This window comes from Phacochoerus africanus, chromosome 1 (genome assembly GCF_016906955.1).
Source record: "Phacochoerus africanus isolate WHEZ1 chromosome 1, ROS_Pafr_v1, whole genome shotgun sequence".
Taxonomy (NCBI): Eukaryota; Metazoa; Chordata; class Mammalia; order Artiodactyla; family Suidae; genus Phacochoerus; species Phacochoerus africanus.
The window spans coordinates 76,241,227-76,259,253 of NC_062544.1; the positions used below are offsets into that span (position 1 = coordinate 76,241,227).

Consider the following 18,027-nt stretch of genomic DNA (forward strand, 5'->3'; position numbering starts at 1 on the left):
CATGTGTGACTAGTAGTTCATGCTTGTGGGGTGGGAGCTTAAAGAGTATTGAAAAAGCAAATTCTTCCCCTCAAAATCGGGGAAGACCAAAGAGGTTCGTTCATTTATGTGGCTAGGACAGGGCATCGTGATTCATGGGCCAGGGTGTCTTGTCAGAGTTTTAAAAAAACATAGGAAGCAAGCCCAGGCCCAGACCACAACGACAGAGCTGTGACTGTGCCGACCCACGTGTGTGTCCAAACCTTTCTCCTCGAGGCGCACACTCCCTGCCCATGTTACAGTTCCTCCACCTGGGCCGTTTGAGTCACTCAGCCTGACAAGTACACACCTTCACTTCCCAAGCAAAACCCATTGCTGGCATATTCTTCTGCATCTGTTCTAAGTAACACAGATGGAAAGGAACAAGTCTCCTTCCCACTTTTCAGGGTAAGGGGGGTGGGGCGCCCCTTCGAATGTGCCGCCCAAAGAAACGTTTCTCCAACACAGGTTTCTTTTTTCCTGCAAGTCACTCAGCTAACAGAAGTATTTAGGAGGGTGCTGTGAGAATCTCAGGTCAAGGACCAAGAAAGGACCAGATGTGACTTTCTCAGGATGGACCAATGCCTTGCACTAGAATCTAAAACCACAAGGGCATTAAGCTGCTTTTTTTTAGATGCTGAGGAGTGAGTTTGGGCCACTCAGAATGCTCTTTCCATCCTGGAGGTCTTCTCCAGGCCAGGCCAGGCCAGGCCAGGTCAGAGCACCTCATCCTGTGGCCTCTATGCTTTCTGAGCTCATTCAGAAATGGCGCTGCACACATGAGCCAGACTTCGGTCCTACTGGCATCTGTGAGACACCAAGATCTGAGCAGGAGGAAGCAGGCCGGGCTCGCTCCAGGAAAGTCGATAGGGCAGGACCTGCAGGCCACTGGCTCAGGACATGTCCAGAGGTTTACACATGGGCTGGAAACCCTCACCTGTTGGGATCCTTGCATTTGTGCATCACGGCCAGGGGTTTATGTCACAGTATAAGAGCCAAGCGTGCCCCCTGACTGCTGGCTACATGGGGCTGGTCTTGCGCCCAAGGTCCTCTTCTGTTTTGCACGTGTGTTTTCTTTTGCGTTGTGTCTTAGCACTAGCAGATGGTTTGGCTCTGGAACTGCCAGGATGGTGATACTCAGAAACTTTTAGTGTTGGTTTAGGGGCTTTGTTTTTCACTCCCCAAGTCCTCTCAGAAAATAACCACGAGAGGTGCAGAGGGCGAGAGGCACACGATGAGGGAGGCCCAGGGCCCCATTGTGGTCTGGCTCCATCCAGCTGGGCTGTTTCCACATCCCGGGCACTTCCCAAACCAGGGGCCAGCTCCACAGTCCTTGCACAGTGTTTCCTGATCTCTCTTGGGGTTGGGGATAGTCACTGAATTTCCCAAATGTCAGAAAAGTTATTCAAGAAGTGAAAAAGTTATTCAAGAAGTGAAAAAGCTACCTCCCTCCTCCTAATCCATTCTCATTTTGGGGGTTCTGGAAGGAATGGGCAGGGGGAGATGCATGTATTTTGTATCCTGAGTTCCCAGAAACACATCCATTTAGACTTAGTAGTTCTCAGGATTTTTTTTTCTTTTTTCTTTTCTCCCACTTTTCTGAAGTGGGAGATAGACTGAGAAAGTATTCACATTGTTGTAATTAAATGGCATTACCTTGAGAAATATTTTCTTATATTTAAAAATCTTTGTACTTGTGTAAATTTCTCAGCAGACAGTGACCAGAACAGCATGACTGGTGTGTACCAACCAGCCAGGGTTTCTGGCCTCTTACTTCATTTTGGTTTTTTTGTTTTGTTTTTTGCTTCTTAGGGCTGCACCTGCAGCATATGGAAGCTCCCAGGCTAAGGGTCAAATCGGAGCTGCAGCTGCCGGCCTACATCACAGTCACAGCAACACAGGATCTGAGCCACATCTGCAACCTATACCACTGCCACAGCAACACCGAATCCTTGAACCCACTGAGCAAGGCCAGGGATAGAACTGCATCTTCGTGGATACTTGTCGGGTTTGTAACCCACTAAGCCAAACGGGCACTCCTGGCCTCCTACTTTAAAGTGAGCTGACCTCCACACTCAGGATGAGGTCATCATCAATCAGAGCAACACCCAGTGCAGGAAAGGGGCCTTTTATGTTCTAAGTCCTGACCTTCTGCAACAACCAAGGCTTTACAGCTCTTGGAGATTTGTAAGTGTTGAGACATCTGGGTTGCACGTGCATCCAGTTCCCCACAACTAGGCTCCAGCCCATCTTCTGCAGAGAGCCACCCTCAGGCACAGCCCTCTCAAGGTGCTTTCATAAACACTTGAACTGTAGAAAAGCGTGTTTCTGAGCTAGCTGTTTGGTAAACAGATGCTCCCCCGTGTGGTTATTTTGAGCTCTATTTCTGTCCCTTGAAGCAGCAAAACATCACCTGATTCATCAGCTGATCTGACCACACATAAAACAGGATGTAGAGAAAACCTGAAGAAAAATACATGCAAAGGCCCTGTTGCCTGTCCTTTTAAAGGGTAAAGGTCTAAAATTAACTATCCAAATGTTCAAAATGAGAGACATGCAATTGCATAATCAAAATAACCCAAACCTCACTCCGAAAAGAAAAGGTGTAACAAACTTCAGAGTAATTTGATCTCTAAAGAGAAACTACTGAGGAGGAGCTGGTGAGAGCTTAAGACATCACTTTCTCCTCCGGAGGGGAGCGTAGAGCTATGAGCTGTTACACTCTCCACAAAGAGCACCAAAGATGTGCTTCCACAGTCTCTCTCTTTTTAATCATCTTTGCCAAGTCCAGGTGGTTCCAAGAGACATTCTTTCTCTGCCTCATTTGCAATCAACCAGGGTCTGTGAAAGACTGTGCAAGACCCATGCACGTTTATAGATGGCTGTCAGCTGCCCAGAGCTTCAGCTCATGTTCTGTTCTGTACCTCTTTATCAGTGAGATGTAACCTCAAGTGCACTTTAGTAACAAGACTTGGCATTGGCTTCTACAATCCGTATATATCAACAGAAGCGCCTAAGAGCCAGGGGGCGTTTCTCTCCCCAGAAGCATATGCGGTGTCCTTTAGTGAAAGAAGGCGGGAGATGGGGACAGACCAGTTGACAATGCTTGAACCATTCGCTGTCTGGCTTCACGGAAATTCAGTGATGTAGGGAGATTGGTTGTTACTCTAAGATTTACAGGCAGATGTTCTCCAATCATGAACTGAGGACAAGGAATGGTGCCTTGGGAGTGGGGTGTCTGGTTCCCTTAAGTGTGGGGCCGTGGACAGTGGGAGGGGGAGGGAGGACGACCCAGTTTGGACGAACCAGATATTGAAGGCGAAATCAAGCCACCCTGGTCGAACAAAGGAAATACAGGGTACATATCAAGACCAGCCACCTAGCACCCAAGGATGTGGACCAGTCACGGAGAAGCAGGCCACGCCCCCAGGGAGCGCCATATCCAAAAGGCAAATACGCTGCTCCTGGGGGTTTGTTTAGTGATGTATTGAGAGGGAAAATACCTATAAAGCCAGAATGACCATGGAGCCAGTCTTAGAGCTTCAGGAATCTTGACAAGTGCCACACACAGGACTCTGTTCAATACCGACAAGGCTGTGCTCAATCATTTAAGGAAATCTTCCACATCACCCACACCTCTCCGGCCTCACGTTGGTCACCTGGACAATTGCTAAGGCACCTTCCTGGTCCAAAACTCTATGTAGGATCGAGGATTTTTTTTTTTTGCCATGCCCATGGCATGAGGAAGTTCCAGGGCCAGGGATCGAATGTGGCCACAGCAGTGACAATGCTGAATCCTTAACTGCTAGGCCACCAGGGAACTCCAAGATCTAGGATTTAGAACATGATATGGGATCCCACAATGGAAAAATAAAATTACCTCATTCTTGGTTTCAGGTCTGAACATTAGCAGCAATCCAGATTTTTTTTTTTAATAAAATTAAGTCTACTGGGAGTCATTATTCTCTGTGTGCTATGGCTGTCAGCTTACAGGCTTTTCAGTTTCACACCAAAATTGTGGGTTTAATTTAACTGTTGAAACCAATCACATTAAAATATTTGTGCAGCCTTGATTAAACTTGACTGCAGAGGTCAGTATAAAATATACATTGCATTTAAACAAGTGCTGTGTACGTAATTAATAGGCATAAGTTTTTGCATTGTTAAGAGCAGTTATATATGCTTTCCCTTCTTGGATTTTTTTTTGGAGGGGAGGAATTTGTGCCTGTCATGTATTGTCAAATACTTTTTATACTCTAATTTTACTTTAAGTAAAACTTAAATGGTTGACATATGATTGAGATTGCTTTTAGTTTCTTGATTGTCGTCTTCTAACCACACATCTGTTTTCACAGATCCCAAGATGTAGTCTCCTGATTCTGACTACAAATTCCCTTTTTTGTCTAATGTACATGAGATATTAAAATTTCGCTCTTTGCTTTGGTAGCTGAAACCACTGGAATAGTTCCCCAAACTCCCTGTCTTATTTAAATATGACCTATTTCTTCAAATTTTATTCTGTATTAAAATGAATTTTTACTTCCCATAACTATAGTAATATTGAAAGTACTGCTCTGGGGCCCAGCTTCTCCCCACCCCTTCTAGAATGGGGATACCAGGCAGCCTGGCTTTAGAAAAGTGAGAGGAACAGAATGTGAAAACCCCTCTTGCCCACATCTAAGAGACACTTGCTTTTTATCAGTCTTTATGTGAAAAGCAATTCTCTTCTTTAAGCCCTAAGGTCTTCAGAGAATGATGGTGCTCGTTTCTTTAACCTCCTGTGTGATGCTATAGAGAACGTGTCGTATCACTGCCTGGAATCAAAAGGGCATGACGTTCTTGATTGGCTCGAGATGACAGTTTTCTGTACTGCTTTATTGTTGCCTCTGGGCTCAGTCCCAGACTCAGAGCTGCCTCTCCTGGGTTTCAGCAGCCTGCCTCACCCCGCAACTGTGTTTCCCCACGCTATTTAACTCCACTCTCTGGAAAATGACTCCAAGGCCCCAGGCCTGCTCCCACCTTAGCTGGGAATCCAGTTCTACGTGCTCCTGGGTGACCTAATCTGGGCCTGTTTCCAATTCCAAATATACACTGGGGATCCCCAGGCTGCTTTTCCAGCCCTGACTTGTTCCAGAGCTGCCGCCCAGTCACCAATATCTCCTCAGAAGGGGCTCCCAGAAGGGCCTTGGCCTTAAGCCCCTCCCCAATGCACACTTCCTCTCCACCCCCTCCCACATTGTCTCCTGCCAAGATGAATCACATTAGCACCCACCCAGAACCCCGCCTACACCACATCCCACCTCCCCCTGTCAAGTCTCTAACCCTGTCCGTTCTCTCCCAGCAATCTCTCACTTCTCCCCCTTCCTCTGCATGTCCTCTCTGCAGCGTAGGTCACAGTTGAAGCTCTGATCTGGCACTGCTGTGAGCTGTGGCATAGGTCACAGATGCAGCTCCCACCTGGTATTGCCATGGCTGTGGTGTAGGCCAGCAGCTGCAGCTCTGATTCCGCCTCTAGCCCAGGGACTTCCACGTGCTGCAGGTGTGGCCCTAAAAAGAAAAAAAAAAAACTAATTATAAAAAGAGTACTAAGACCTCTACTCTTGGCTCTCCTGCCTTGCTTCTTCCTCCTGCTCTTAACTCCTGATGGAGCAGGGAATGATGAGCCATCAGTGATCAGCGATTCTACCCCTGGTTCAGCTTATGTTACAAATGCATGTGAGCTCCCACGTGGGGACGGGTGGAGAGGGATGGGGGCGGGGCTGCCCCAGCTCTTCTCACATCCCTGACTTTGTCACTGTGCTTGCCCAGAGCAGATATTCTTTGATGAATGAAGTCATTCACACGTTCCTCCCCCAACACACTCTGAACCTAGGGTCACTTGCACAACCGCCCTGTTTCCTGCAGCCTTATCTCCAACCCCCCTCTTCTTGTCACTAAGGTCAATAGCTCCATGAACTAATAAGGTAGAAGTTTGTGAGCCAGTTCTTGTCACTTGTCACCAAAAGGGCTTGACACGGATGCCTGAAAGCCCACCCTGCGGGCCTTCTTTTGTGGATGCTCCCAGTCCTAGACCTCTCTGTGAAACACAGATGGGAAAACCCAAAGTATTCTCACATACGACTTGTCTAGGTAGAAACTATAACAGATGGGCAAAGAGCATGAACAAATGGTTCCCAGAAAATGACCCATGAATGGCTTCTACAGAAGAAAACAGGCTCAGCCTTGCTTGAGCAGAGGAACACAAATTCAAAGACCAACTATCAACTTAGCAAAGATCAAAGTTTGACATTGCTCAGCAGTGGCAAGGACCTAAGGAAACTCGCAATCCCGCTTTGCAGCAGAAATGCCAACCAGTCGTACCTTTTCAGAGGACAATTCAGGGAGAGGTTTCAAGCTCACTCTCAACTAGGGAAAGAGGCTGGTCTCGTGATAAAAGAACGTGAAGTAGCGATGCCGGAAAGGAGTACCACTGGCCTATAAACATCTAGGGAAAACATTCACCATTATGAGAATCAAAAGCCATTTAAAACTGGTCTTTGTCTCTTTCCACTTTTTTTTCCTTGCCAGGTTGATTGATCAGTTTAAAATCAAATTACCCCTCTTGTCCCCCAGGGGACAAGGAAGCAGCCCCGCAGCACCTGCTGGTGGGAACAAAATTCCTGCAGCTTGTGAGGGTGCAGGGTCATGGAGGGCGGAGCAGAAAACACCTCCCTCAGCCCTAGGGAGCCGAGGGGGACAGTTCACTCCAGGCTTTTCCACCCAAAAGCCAAATCGGCTTTGCTTCTTGGGGCTGTGCTGAGGACGGGAGTCAGGAATGAACCCTCCAGACCCAGTAAGTCAAAAGGTCATTACCAGGCCTCTCATGCAGATCCCAGACAAGAGGTAGGAATAGGAGGAGTGGGGAGGGGAGAGAAGTTTGAGAACTTGCAGGAAGAATGCCCAGGTTTTGAGCAAGACAGAAATGCTAAGTGGGAAGGTAGTGTGTATATCTGTATTTATACACATAAATTCTTATTTTATACACACATAACACCGCTGGTATTTCCGTGGTCATGTGATGATTATAATTCCGAAGGCCTTCCCTGGGATCCACAATCTGGATCTATTTTTCTCTACACGTCCTACTGTGGCGGGCAGCCCATGGAGGAGAAATGGCAGAAATGCCACCCTCAGGATTGAGCAGAGCACAATTCAGACAAGAAGAGGGGGAAGGTGTATCTCAATCAGACATTTTGCTTGTTAACCCAACTGAATGGGGCAGTGAAGGATGAAATAGCTTGTTACTGTTTAGCGCAGGCTGTGGCTGCTCACACCAGCCCCACACTGCTCTCTAGATGCCCAGCCCCTGAGCGGTGGGTTCCTAGAAACCAAGCACCATTTTGCAAAGACTCAGTTTTTAACTCAGGTGTCTGCAGGCTCAAACTTCATCCTCTGATGCCAAGAGGACCTCTGAAAGCCCACCAGTTCCCCTCCTCCAGGTAATTAGCCTCGGTGGCAGTCAAGTCACAGCAGTGCATGCAAGTTCTTGCTATCCCACTTGTTTCCCTTAGTCTGGGTGGTTCCTGAACACCCATGAGTGTTGCACACATCCAGGGCCTCCCCTCGGCGGACACACAGCAAGGCTGGGTCTGGACTGTGGCTGCAGCCTTGCTGGGCAGGCCTGGGGGATCTTCCTGGAAGCCTCGGCTCAGGGCTTGCTCCTCCTTCACCCCCACCCCCACCCCCACCCCCACTGGAAACAGGCTGTGGGGGAAGTGAGGACTGACACCAGGGAGCTGGGGTAACTGGCCCAAAAGGTGCTGAATCCAGACCCAAGTCCAGAACTACACACCTGCTTTGCGGCGGGGGGGGCGGGGGCGGGGGCTTCCTAGGGGCTCAGCACTGTCAAGGCTTCAGCATCACAGGCCTGTCCTGGGTGCTGGAGAGCTGAAGCCCTGAACCCAGATCTCCCAAGTCCTCAAAGTCAGGCATTCAACCAGAGCAACACAGGCAGGCTTCTGAGTTTTTATTTTCTAAGTTTATTTTTAGTTACTTATTTTTACAGTCCTCAGCAGCCGAATGTGCTACAGGGGATCCCCAAGTTGGCTCTGCCTCTGACAGTGACGACGAAGACCCAACCCGCCCTGAGTGCGGGTGGGGGGCAAGGCCCAGAGCTGCCGGAGCCTTGGGGCCACCTTTGTTCAGAGCAGGTGAGGTTTTTGACAAATGCTGACATTTTACAGTGCAAACAGGACACTCTGCTTAGGGGCCAGGTTCACACCAAGTTGCCGGCTGCCCCCTCTTCACGGCCCGGCTGCCAGGGAAAAGAAAACTGCCGCCATGGGAGAAGGTGGGTCATTAATCCCCTCCAAATTCACAACAGTCAGAAGCTGCTAAAATGCAGGTAACAATACCAAAACAGTTTTATAAAGACAATGGAAATGAGAAGGGAGCTCATTAAATACATTCATTTTGGCTTTTTTTCCCATTATGGAAATACTCAGAAGTAACCAACATTACTGTAGATTGCTCTGGCTCCTATAAGGGGTACCATATTTTTAGCACCATTTATGAGAGTATACATCAAGGCATTTTTCCTTATATAAAAGGTCTTAAAATTAAGTACAAAAAATTGCTTTGAAGTTCAGAATTAAGCCACCCCTGGTTACTGGGGAAACAGCTGCCAAGACCACGGTCATTTCAAGCCCTGTATCCTTTCCTGGGATTAACCATGTTTTGGTGATTTCTATCCCTGATCCATACCTACCAAGAAATCAACAAGAATGAAATAAAACCCTAATCAGTGTTCTCCCTATTAATGAGCCCTGGCTATTAATGAGCATTCAAAATATTAAAATACACAGGCGGTCATAAGGCCTGGGAACAGAGTTGGTTTTTTTGTTTGTTTTGATTTTCAGGGCCACACCTGCAGCATATGGAAGTTCCCAACCTAGGGGTAAAATCGGAGATGCAGCTGCCAGCCTACCCCACAGCCACACTGGATCCTTAACCCGCTGAGTGAGGCCAGGGATCGAAAGTGCATCCACATGGATACTAGTCAGGTTTGTTATCGCTAAGCCACGATGGGAGCTCCGAGATACACTTAATAAATGGTTTGCCGATATGACATTTCAATACAATTAACAAACTTAATGACCACTCCATATAGTTTAATTATACCTTGTATTAACCCATTCTACCATTCCCAGCAATAAATTTCGATTTACCATGAACACAAATGCAAAGGGGCAGATCACCTCCACCCTCCCAGATGAGGCTGGGCCTCATGTTGTGGGACCTCACACACAGGAATTTTACAGTATGCCTGCAGACCAGCAGGCAGGTGCACACGCGTGCGTGTGTGTATACACACACATACACACACCCTCTTCTGGTCATGGCCAGCTGAACCTACACACACACACACCCTCTTCTGGTCATGGCCAGCCGAACCTACACACACACACACACACACACACCCTCTTCTGGTCATGGCCAGCTGAACCTACACACACACACACACCCTCTTCTGGTCATGGCCAGCCGAACCTACCCTGCCCCTACTGCCAAACCTACACACACACACACACACACACACACACACAAACACACACCCCTCTTCTGGTCATGGCCAGCCGAACACACACACACACACACACACACACCCCTCTTCTGGTCATGGCCAGCCGAACACACACACACACACACACACACACCCCTCTTCTGGTCATGGCCAGCCGAACACACACACACACACACACACACACACACACACACCTCTTCTGGTCATGGCCAGCCGAACACACACACACACACACACACACACACACACACACACACACACACACACACACCCTCTTCTGGTCATGGCCAGCCGAACCTACCCTGCCCCTACTGCTACACACACACACACACACACACACACACACACACACACACACACACACACACACACACACACACACCCTCTTCTGGTCATGGCCAGCCGAACCTACCCTGCCCCTACTGCTACAGCTGCCAGGGTGGGGCAGCCAAACCAGCATAGTTTTGTGCTTTTCGTGGCTCCACATTATTAACTGGATCACACAAGCATTAATCATCAGTATCCCGTGTCTTTATTCACCGTATAACTCAGCACGGGTGCCCTGGTCTCTCCAGCCCCTCCAGAGAGACCACCAAGGAGGTTCCCCCAAAGAGTTAGGCATCATGTATTCTATTTCTGTTCAACAGGGGACTTAAAATTTGGAAAAAGGAATTTGCAGAATCCAAGCACAGAAGTCTTTCCACTGGTTCAGATTTTTAACCTTTTACAACTTAAATCAGGAAGGTCTGTCAGGCATCTGCTGTTTTGCTTTTAAAAAGGCATTTTTCACCTAAAATCAGTCCCTCCTTCTTCAGTTCACTTCTTACAGTTCCTTGGGTCATTTTTAAATTACGTGACACCATGCCCTGCCTTTGTCAACCATTTGGGGATTCTTGCCTTTCACACACATTTCAGATTCACACACACACACACACACACACACACACACACATTCCTGTTTATTGTTTTTCAGTAGTCACAGATCTTTTCAAAAAGGCATTTATGTATTTTTTTTTTTGGTATGCCTATAAAGAAGATTCCCTGGAGGTTTATACTTCTGAAAATGCTTCCTGCCTTTCAAAGGGAGGTACCTGCGAAGTCTTGCTCAAGAAAGACAGAGAGGAAATAATCAAACTTTAACATCAAAATGAAGACAAAGTCAGGAAGTCTACTTGAGTCCGACTCCGATGATGAGATGCTAAGAGCGCTAGATCATTAAAGGTGACACAGCACCTAACAGTCATTATCTGGAAACTCTTCAAAAAGCAGACAACAAACTCTTAGGTAAAATAGCACCTTGAGGTGAAGAAGGCAGGAGGAACAACACAGCCTCTTAACAAACAAGAAAAACACACAAAAACCAATTAAGGTGTTCCTTCCAACGGAAGTGTGAGATTCACGTGGCCTGAGATTTTACCTGATAAGCTCTAGGACTGGAGGGGAAGAGAAAAATGAAAGAATACAATGTCTGTTTCCCACAATCAAAGAAAATTCTCATCAGACATTAGTCAAATACATAACAGTATAATAAAAGCATAAATGGCTATACGAAGAGAGCAGGCCAATTCCATTCTGTGCATTCAAACCATTTTCAAACACACTGTACTCTAAGGAAGAGGCACTGACATTTCAGATCGAATCCCATCTATGCCTAGAGTGCAAGTGAAAGACCACACACTGCCATCTTGTCTTCTACTGCTGCCATCACCTGTGCCATGTGTATGGGTGAAATCAACAGATTCTGTAAATGCAGAAGTAGCTTAGCAGGAGAGGAGAGGAGCAGAAAAAGTCCTAAAGGAGCAGTGTTAATTCCACAGAATTTGTGACAGGAAACTTTAGGTTTAAGGCACCTTATATGCCCTCAAAGGTATAACTCATACCTGCTTAAGGCAAACATTTTCTTTCTGCCAAGACCACAGGGCCTCAAACTGCTGAATTCTTACAATAAACTCTGGGTTGGAAAAGTAAGCACAGGGTAGTTCCTGCTACTTTCCTTCTTCTGGAACACTCTTATCATTTTAGAGATCCCTCTAGGTAGATTATGCTCCTGAATCCACTTTGGCCTCAATTCAATTTCAGTTCTGCTGCTGACATCGCCCGACCAGGTCAAGTCCAGGAATGAGAAATGGAATTAAAACTCTAGACAACTGTAATTGCATGCTGCAACAAAATATATTTTTAAAGTTATCCAATCATCTAAATTTCCTAAAGTACCATTTCTTTGAAAACTTGTCTTCTGTGATGCTATGATCCCTCTAAGCCTGGATGACAATCTGAGAGCAGAGCCTTGGGATAGAAAGCAACTGCAATGTATCCTTTTGAATTTCTATCAATGTGGTAGTTAAGACAACAATACCACACAGAGGAACAAGAAAAAAGTATGAAATGTAAACAATTCGATTGTCCAAAAGCTCAGTTCTAGTTCACTAAGACTACAACATTTTCAAAATGCAAAGACAGATGATTATGAATATTATTAAATTCAACAGGGGCTATGAGCCAACAGTTGGATGGACACAGACCCTACTGCCTTGTGCAGCCTGAGGGTTTGAAGTTGTGCTTTTAAAAATGTTCAAGAATGAATGGTGAGGATTTCCTACTGGAAGTTACATGAAAATGAGATTACATAAAATGAAGCATCAAAACTAACAAGAAGTCATTATTACCTTCATTTGCCTTCTAGGTACCTCCTTATTTGAGGCACTGTTGCATTTCACAGTGAAAAACAAGCCTAACACATTCACTCACATTCAGAGAAGAAGTGGATTCAAACACTCCAGGGAATATGCATCTATCAAAATGTGGTGAATATTATTGATGAGGTAATGGGGAAAATACTATTGTAACAGTCTGCATAGTTTTTATGTGTCCTCAGAGTTTTCTCAACCAAAAATTTTAATTTTTAAGTGAAAGCAAAAGTTACATTTTCGCAAAAGGTACATCTTTCCCTCTGGGGGAAAAGAAAAAGCAGATAGCTTATAAACTACATTAAGTTGGACCAAATAAAGATTTTAATTATAAAATAAAACTAGGTACTTCAGGGTAACAGCACCTCCACAAATACTGAGCCAATTCAGGTGCCACTGATAGGGAGTCCTACAGAGTGACACAACTGGTTCCTGGGAACAATGTCCACATGGATGATTCAGGCCTCATCACAGAGCCTGGGCAGCTGGGCTGCCCTGCCCACCCACAGGCACCACCTGGCCTGGGGCCATGCAGGCAATCGTGGGTGGCCAGAACACCCTCCCCCAGGCATCCCAAACCGAACAGGGCAGATACAGCTCAGCCATGCTCTTGCACTGTTTCAGAACAGGCTTCTGCTTAAACTTACTAATGAAGAACCTTAGCCGCTTTGTGGTTACTCCTCCCCAGGAAGCAGATGAGTTATGTGACTTTGGCACAGAGCACTCTGCAAAAAACAGCATGAAAAGGGCACGGGAAGTCCTGGATCCAGCTCATCCCTCCTTCTGAACCCAGCTGAGTGCCTGAGTCATCTGGCCTTGGTTTCCTCTAAAAAGCAGGTGGATCTAACCTTGTTCTGACTATGAGGTGGTGAATCTACAGAACTGGAGAATAACCAACAGCCCCTGACCCTAGGGACCAACTATAAGTAGCACTCCCCCACTGACCACCCACCACTTGCGCCAGCGCAGCCGCCAGCTCAGGCGCCTGCCACGTTCCTGCAGAGCAAGGGTGTCCTGGTGCCACTGCCTCCTCTGGAAGCTCTTTCTCCAGCCTTTAAGTAACTCACTTTTGGACCCAATTCTTGACCTTCTATAAGACAATCTGCTTAAAATAGCTTTAATGAACATATAAATCCAAACCACTGCTCGATGAGACCGTCAGAGGCCACGCCACTAACAGACTCTGCCCTAGAATTCTACTAGGGAAGCTGATGGCATAGGAAGGGCACTGCTGAGACCCAATACCTCCAAAACAAAAACATTACTACCTTTAAAAAAAAAATGAAAGCCCGTTTACCATTAGGTATGCTCTGAAGGCCCCAACTGAAACATGCTGCATCAGATAAAGGGAAAGCTTGGTTCATTCCTAAAATCCAGTCTTCAGAACATCACTGAACATCACTGAGTCCAGCCTGGCTCACAGGGCCCAAGAGTCCTCAGAGGTCATTCTAGGGGACCTGCACGCTGAGCCGAGGAGCTGCCCACGCACCTTGGCCAGGTGGCCAGGCTGTCCAGGTGGGTCTCTCACAGACTTGTCTCCTCACACACTCGGACGGGGATGTTGTAGTGCCGATCGTCCTCGGCGATCAGGGTCACCACCGGCCAGTCCCTGGGTGGGTCGGTGGGATAGATGGTAATGAACTCCTCGGTGCTGTACTTGGAGAGCCGGTACACCTGGATGGTGTGGCGCACGGCGTAGGCCAGAAGGAACATTTCAACCTGGGAGAAGAGCACACGGGTATGTGGAGGGAAGCCACGCTGCTGGATGCCACTCTGCACCCGCTCCCTCCCCGACACCCCAGGCAGCACACAGCGAGGCTAAGCCACCACCTTTCCTCCTCCCGTTGGGCACAGCCCCAGTCCTTTGGCATATGGTCACTGTCAACACTGCAACATCAAGAAGGGATTCCATGTCTGCCAAAGGACTTGTGTCCGGAACATATAAGGAACATCTTACAACTTAACAATAAAAAAGCAAATAATCAGTTTAAAAATTGGGCAAAGGACTTGAATAGAATGGCTATTTCTCCAAAGAAGATATGCAAACGCCAGTAAGCACATGAAAAGTGCCAGAGAAATGCAAATCAAACTCACAATGAGATACCCACTTCCCCGCCACCAGAATGACCATAATTAAAAGACAAATGATTGTGGGGAACGGACTGCTTGGAGAACAAGGGCTTCTTTCATGGGAGTTAAACTATTTTGGAACTTGACACAGGCAATAGTCATACATTGTAAATGTACCAGAAGTGACTGGTGTATGCTTTAAAAGGGTTAATTTTGTGTTATATGAACGTTACCTCAATTAAAAAAAAAAAAGTTGTGGTACGGATGTGAAGAATTGGGATTCTGAAACAATGCTGGGCTGGTAGGGATATAAACAGTGCAGCTGCTTTTTGTTGTTGTTGTTGTTGTTGTTGCTATTTCTTGGGCCGCTCCCGAGGCATATGGAGGTTCCCAGGCTAGGGGTTGAATCGGAGCTGTAGCCACCGGCCTACGCCAGAGCCACAGCAACGCAGGATCCGAGCCGTGTCTGCAACCTTCACCACAGCTCACGGCAACACCGGATCGTTAACCCACTGAGCAAGGACAGGGACCGAACCCGCAACCTCATGGTTCCTAGTCGGATTCGTTAACCACTGCGCCACGACGGGAACTCTGCAGTGCGGCTGCTTTTAAAGAGTTGGGCGGTTCCTCAAAATTTCAAACAGAAAATTACCACATGGCCCAGTAATTCCACTCCTAGGTATATGCCCAAAGAGAACTGAAAACACGTCCACACAAAAAAACTTGTACATGATGCTCACAGCAGGGTTATTCATAATCGCTAACCCAAATGGATGAATAAAATGTGATCTATACAGACAATGGAATATTATTTGTCAAGAAAAAGGAATGAACTACTGATGCATACTGCAACACAGATGAGTCTTGAAGACATCAGGCTCAGCAAAAGAAGCCAGTCATAAAAGACCACATATTGTAAGATTCCATTTATATGAAATGCCCAGAAGAGGCAAATCTGTAACAACAGAAAGTAAGTCAGTGGCTGCCTAGGGCTGGAGAAGGGGAATGAGTGCTGATGGGTATGGAGTTTCCTTTAAGGGTGATAAAATAGCCTAAAATTAAGACTGCTGCTGAGGGTTGAAAAACTCCATAAACATACTAAAAACCACTGAGTTACACACTTCAAAGGGATTTATGATATGTAAACCATATTTCAATAAAGCTGTTATTTAAAAAATGTTACAGCAGACCTTAAGTTAGTCCTCAGAAATGGCTAACTTCACTGTAATATGCAAACCATGCTCTACCAGGCTCATTACAGCAAAGGATGCACAATGGGTCAGGAGACTTGAGTAACCTACCCTACAAGGACAGACAGTTTTTCAAAATGGTTATCTTCAATCTTGCCTGACCTAGCACTAATCATCATCTTTGCTCTTTCCTATGTACCAGGAAAAGTCATGCAAGCAAGAAGGTGGCACTCTGCATGGAGAGCCTTATGCTACACTAGTGGTTGGCTAGTCCACAAAAAAAGACTAAGGCTCTTCAGGCAAGGTTGTCAACAATCAAAGACAGACAGTGCAGGTGTGGTGAGGCAACTACTGACCCATGGGACAGTACTGCTTTGGGTCTCTGTGTAAAGTTGCAAATTTAGCACATCTGTAAGAGATCCAAGAGCAGTCCAGGCTCTCCTGGCTAAACTGGCTCCATTTCTACTTTTAAAGGATGCTACCCAACACAGCTACAGCTGCCAAGATTAAACAAGACCCTTCAGATGACCCTTCCATTCCAAGTGCCTGGTTTACTTGCAGCTCTCCAGAGCCAAGAGTACTGGTCCATGCACCACACTGCAGAAGAAAGCCCGGGCTGAGATAACCACAGCATTAAAGAACAGATTCACAAACCTACAGAACAGCTTCACAGTTCTCAAGTAGGGCAGCCCTCACTTGAGTGTAGGAAGGATCAAGTGACTTGCTTCTAACAAACAATATGGTGTAAGTGATGTCTAAGATTAGGTCACAGAAGGAACTGTGGCTCCCTCCTTGCTCTCTCTTTGGATCACTTTCTGAGAGAAGCCAGCTGCCATGTTCTGAGGACACTCAAGCAGCCCTAGGAAAACCCCACAAGGCGAAGAACCTAACCCTCTCGCTAACTACCGCTGAGGGACCAAGGCCTCCTGCCGACAGCCAGCTGGTGTGCCGTGATGGAAGTGGATCTTCCGGCCCTCTGATGGCTGTGGCCCTGAGAAAGACTCAAGAGCAACCTCCTGAGACCCTGAGCCAGAACCATGCAGCAAAGTTGCTCCTGAACTCCTGACTCACAAAAACAGAGATGATGTCTAGTGGTTGAAGCTGCTATTTGGGGGCAAAATACTCCCAGAGGTACAACTCACCTGTTCAAGGCCACCAGTGTGTCCCACCTGGTTTAGATGGTTCCTCAGCAGCTGTCCAGGGTCATTTGATGTATCCCGAGCAAACAGAAGCACAGAGAAAAATGGTACATCCTTTCCCTTCTCTTTATCATCATATAGTTCAATGGCTCTGTTCAGCATTAGAAATTTTACAGCTTCATAGAGGCTGTACTCTTCTTCTTCATTGGTGAACAGTTCATCACAAGCTATCTGCCTCGCTTCGGCAGTTCTCAGTTCAGCCAAGCCTGCCCACTATAATAAGAAAGTTACACAATAATTATATTTCTGTTCAAAAAGTCTCTGGTAAAATTCTGTACTATCAGCACATTATTTTCAAAAGCATGAGTCATGTACCAACGCTCAACGTCCAAGCTTCCAGCTCAAACAATGGTAGCTTCTTTAGACCACACAAATTCCTTATTCAGCTTTCCCCCCATTAAGTTGAAATAAAAATATAAGGCACGGAGGAGAAGCTCTAGGGCCATGGAATGGAAATTTCAAGTCCTCTATCCTCTCAGGCAAAGAGATGGAACCAGTCAATCAAATATTTAAAGGAGAGCTAACACGAGTGTGTGAAGCCTGTTTGTAAGCTGTGAAGGAAGCTAAAATTGCTCCTCTTCTTAAGGGGCCTACAGCAGCTGTTACCAGCCAGAAATACCAAGCCAACTTTCAAACTTGAAGATGCGCAAGGAAGATTGTGGGGGTCTCTTGAATATTTGCTTATTAAATTTACCCTTCTAACCTCTTAAAAATACATGTTGCATTTCAAATGAATAAATCCAGTCAGGAAATTCTTATTGACTCCTGATTAAGAATAAAGCAGAGGACAAGGCAAACTCAGTGAAAAAGAAAACCCTACACATATGTGTCTTTAAGTTAAAGTGAATAAGATAAGACTAATCCTTATGAATAACCAGTAACTCCTGCTCCTCTCAAAAAACATTCCAATTTAAAATTCAAGAGTGGAGCTCCCGTTGTGACACAGTGGAAACAAAACTGACTAGGAACCATGAGGTTGCAGGTTCAATCCCTGGCCTCGCTCAGTGGTTTGAGGATCCAGTGTTGCTGTGAGCTGTGGTGTAGGTCGCAGACTCGGCTTGGATCCCGAGTTCCTGTGGCTCTGGTGTAGGCCAGCAGCTACAGCTCCAATTGGACCCCTAGTCTGGGAACCTCCATATGCCGTGGGTGCAGCCCTAAAAATACAAAAAGACAAAAATAAATAAATAAATAAATAAAATTCAAGAGTAAATTTTAATGGCAATGGCTATGCCAAAGGACTCTCTCCAATATTTGGGTTGAAAGCTGGAAGATGCCATAGTTGCAGAAGTAGACCAACCTGG

The 18,027-nt window shown here is 46.4% G+C and overlaps 1 protein-coding gene and 1 long non-coding RNA gene across 7 annotated transcripts in view; both read right to left on the reverse strand.

Annotated features, from left to right (window-relative positions):
• Nucleotides 1-8,013: 8,013 nt before the first annotated feature.
• On the reverse strand, nt 8,014-9,791 carry LOC125120135 (uncharacterized). Of its 3 annotated transcripts, none has more exons than XR_007133254.1 (2): nt 9,767-9,791; nt 8,014-9,664 (listed from the first exon to the last, which is right to left on the reverse strand). It is a non-coding gene; the product is annotated as an uncharacterized LOC125120135 (long non-coding RNA). The 3 variants fall into 3 exon arrangements; XR_007133256.1 differs by having other exon boundaries at nt 9,759-9,784; XR_007133259.1 differs by having other exon boundaries at nt 9,753-9,778.
• Nucleotides 9,792-10,089: 298 nt separating this feature from the next.
• OTULIN (OTU deubiquitinase with linear linkage specificity) overlaps nt 10,090-18,027 on the reverse strand; it is a 32,406-nt gene continuing 24,468 nt past the window's right edge. For all 4 annotated transcript variants that reach the window (XM_047767911.1, XM_047767919.1, XM_047767902.1 and 1 more), the window contains 2 exons: nt 16,670-16,939; nt 10,090-13,986 (listed from right to left, as the gene is read on the reverse strand). In XM_047767911.1, coding sequence (XP_047623867.1) covers nt 13,792-13,986; nt 16,670-16,939 — 465 coding nt within the window. In that variant the 3' untranslated portion in view covers nt 10,090-13,791. The remainder of the gene's footprint in view (nt 13,987-16,669; nt 16,940-18,027) is intronic.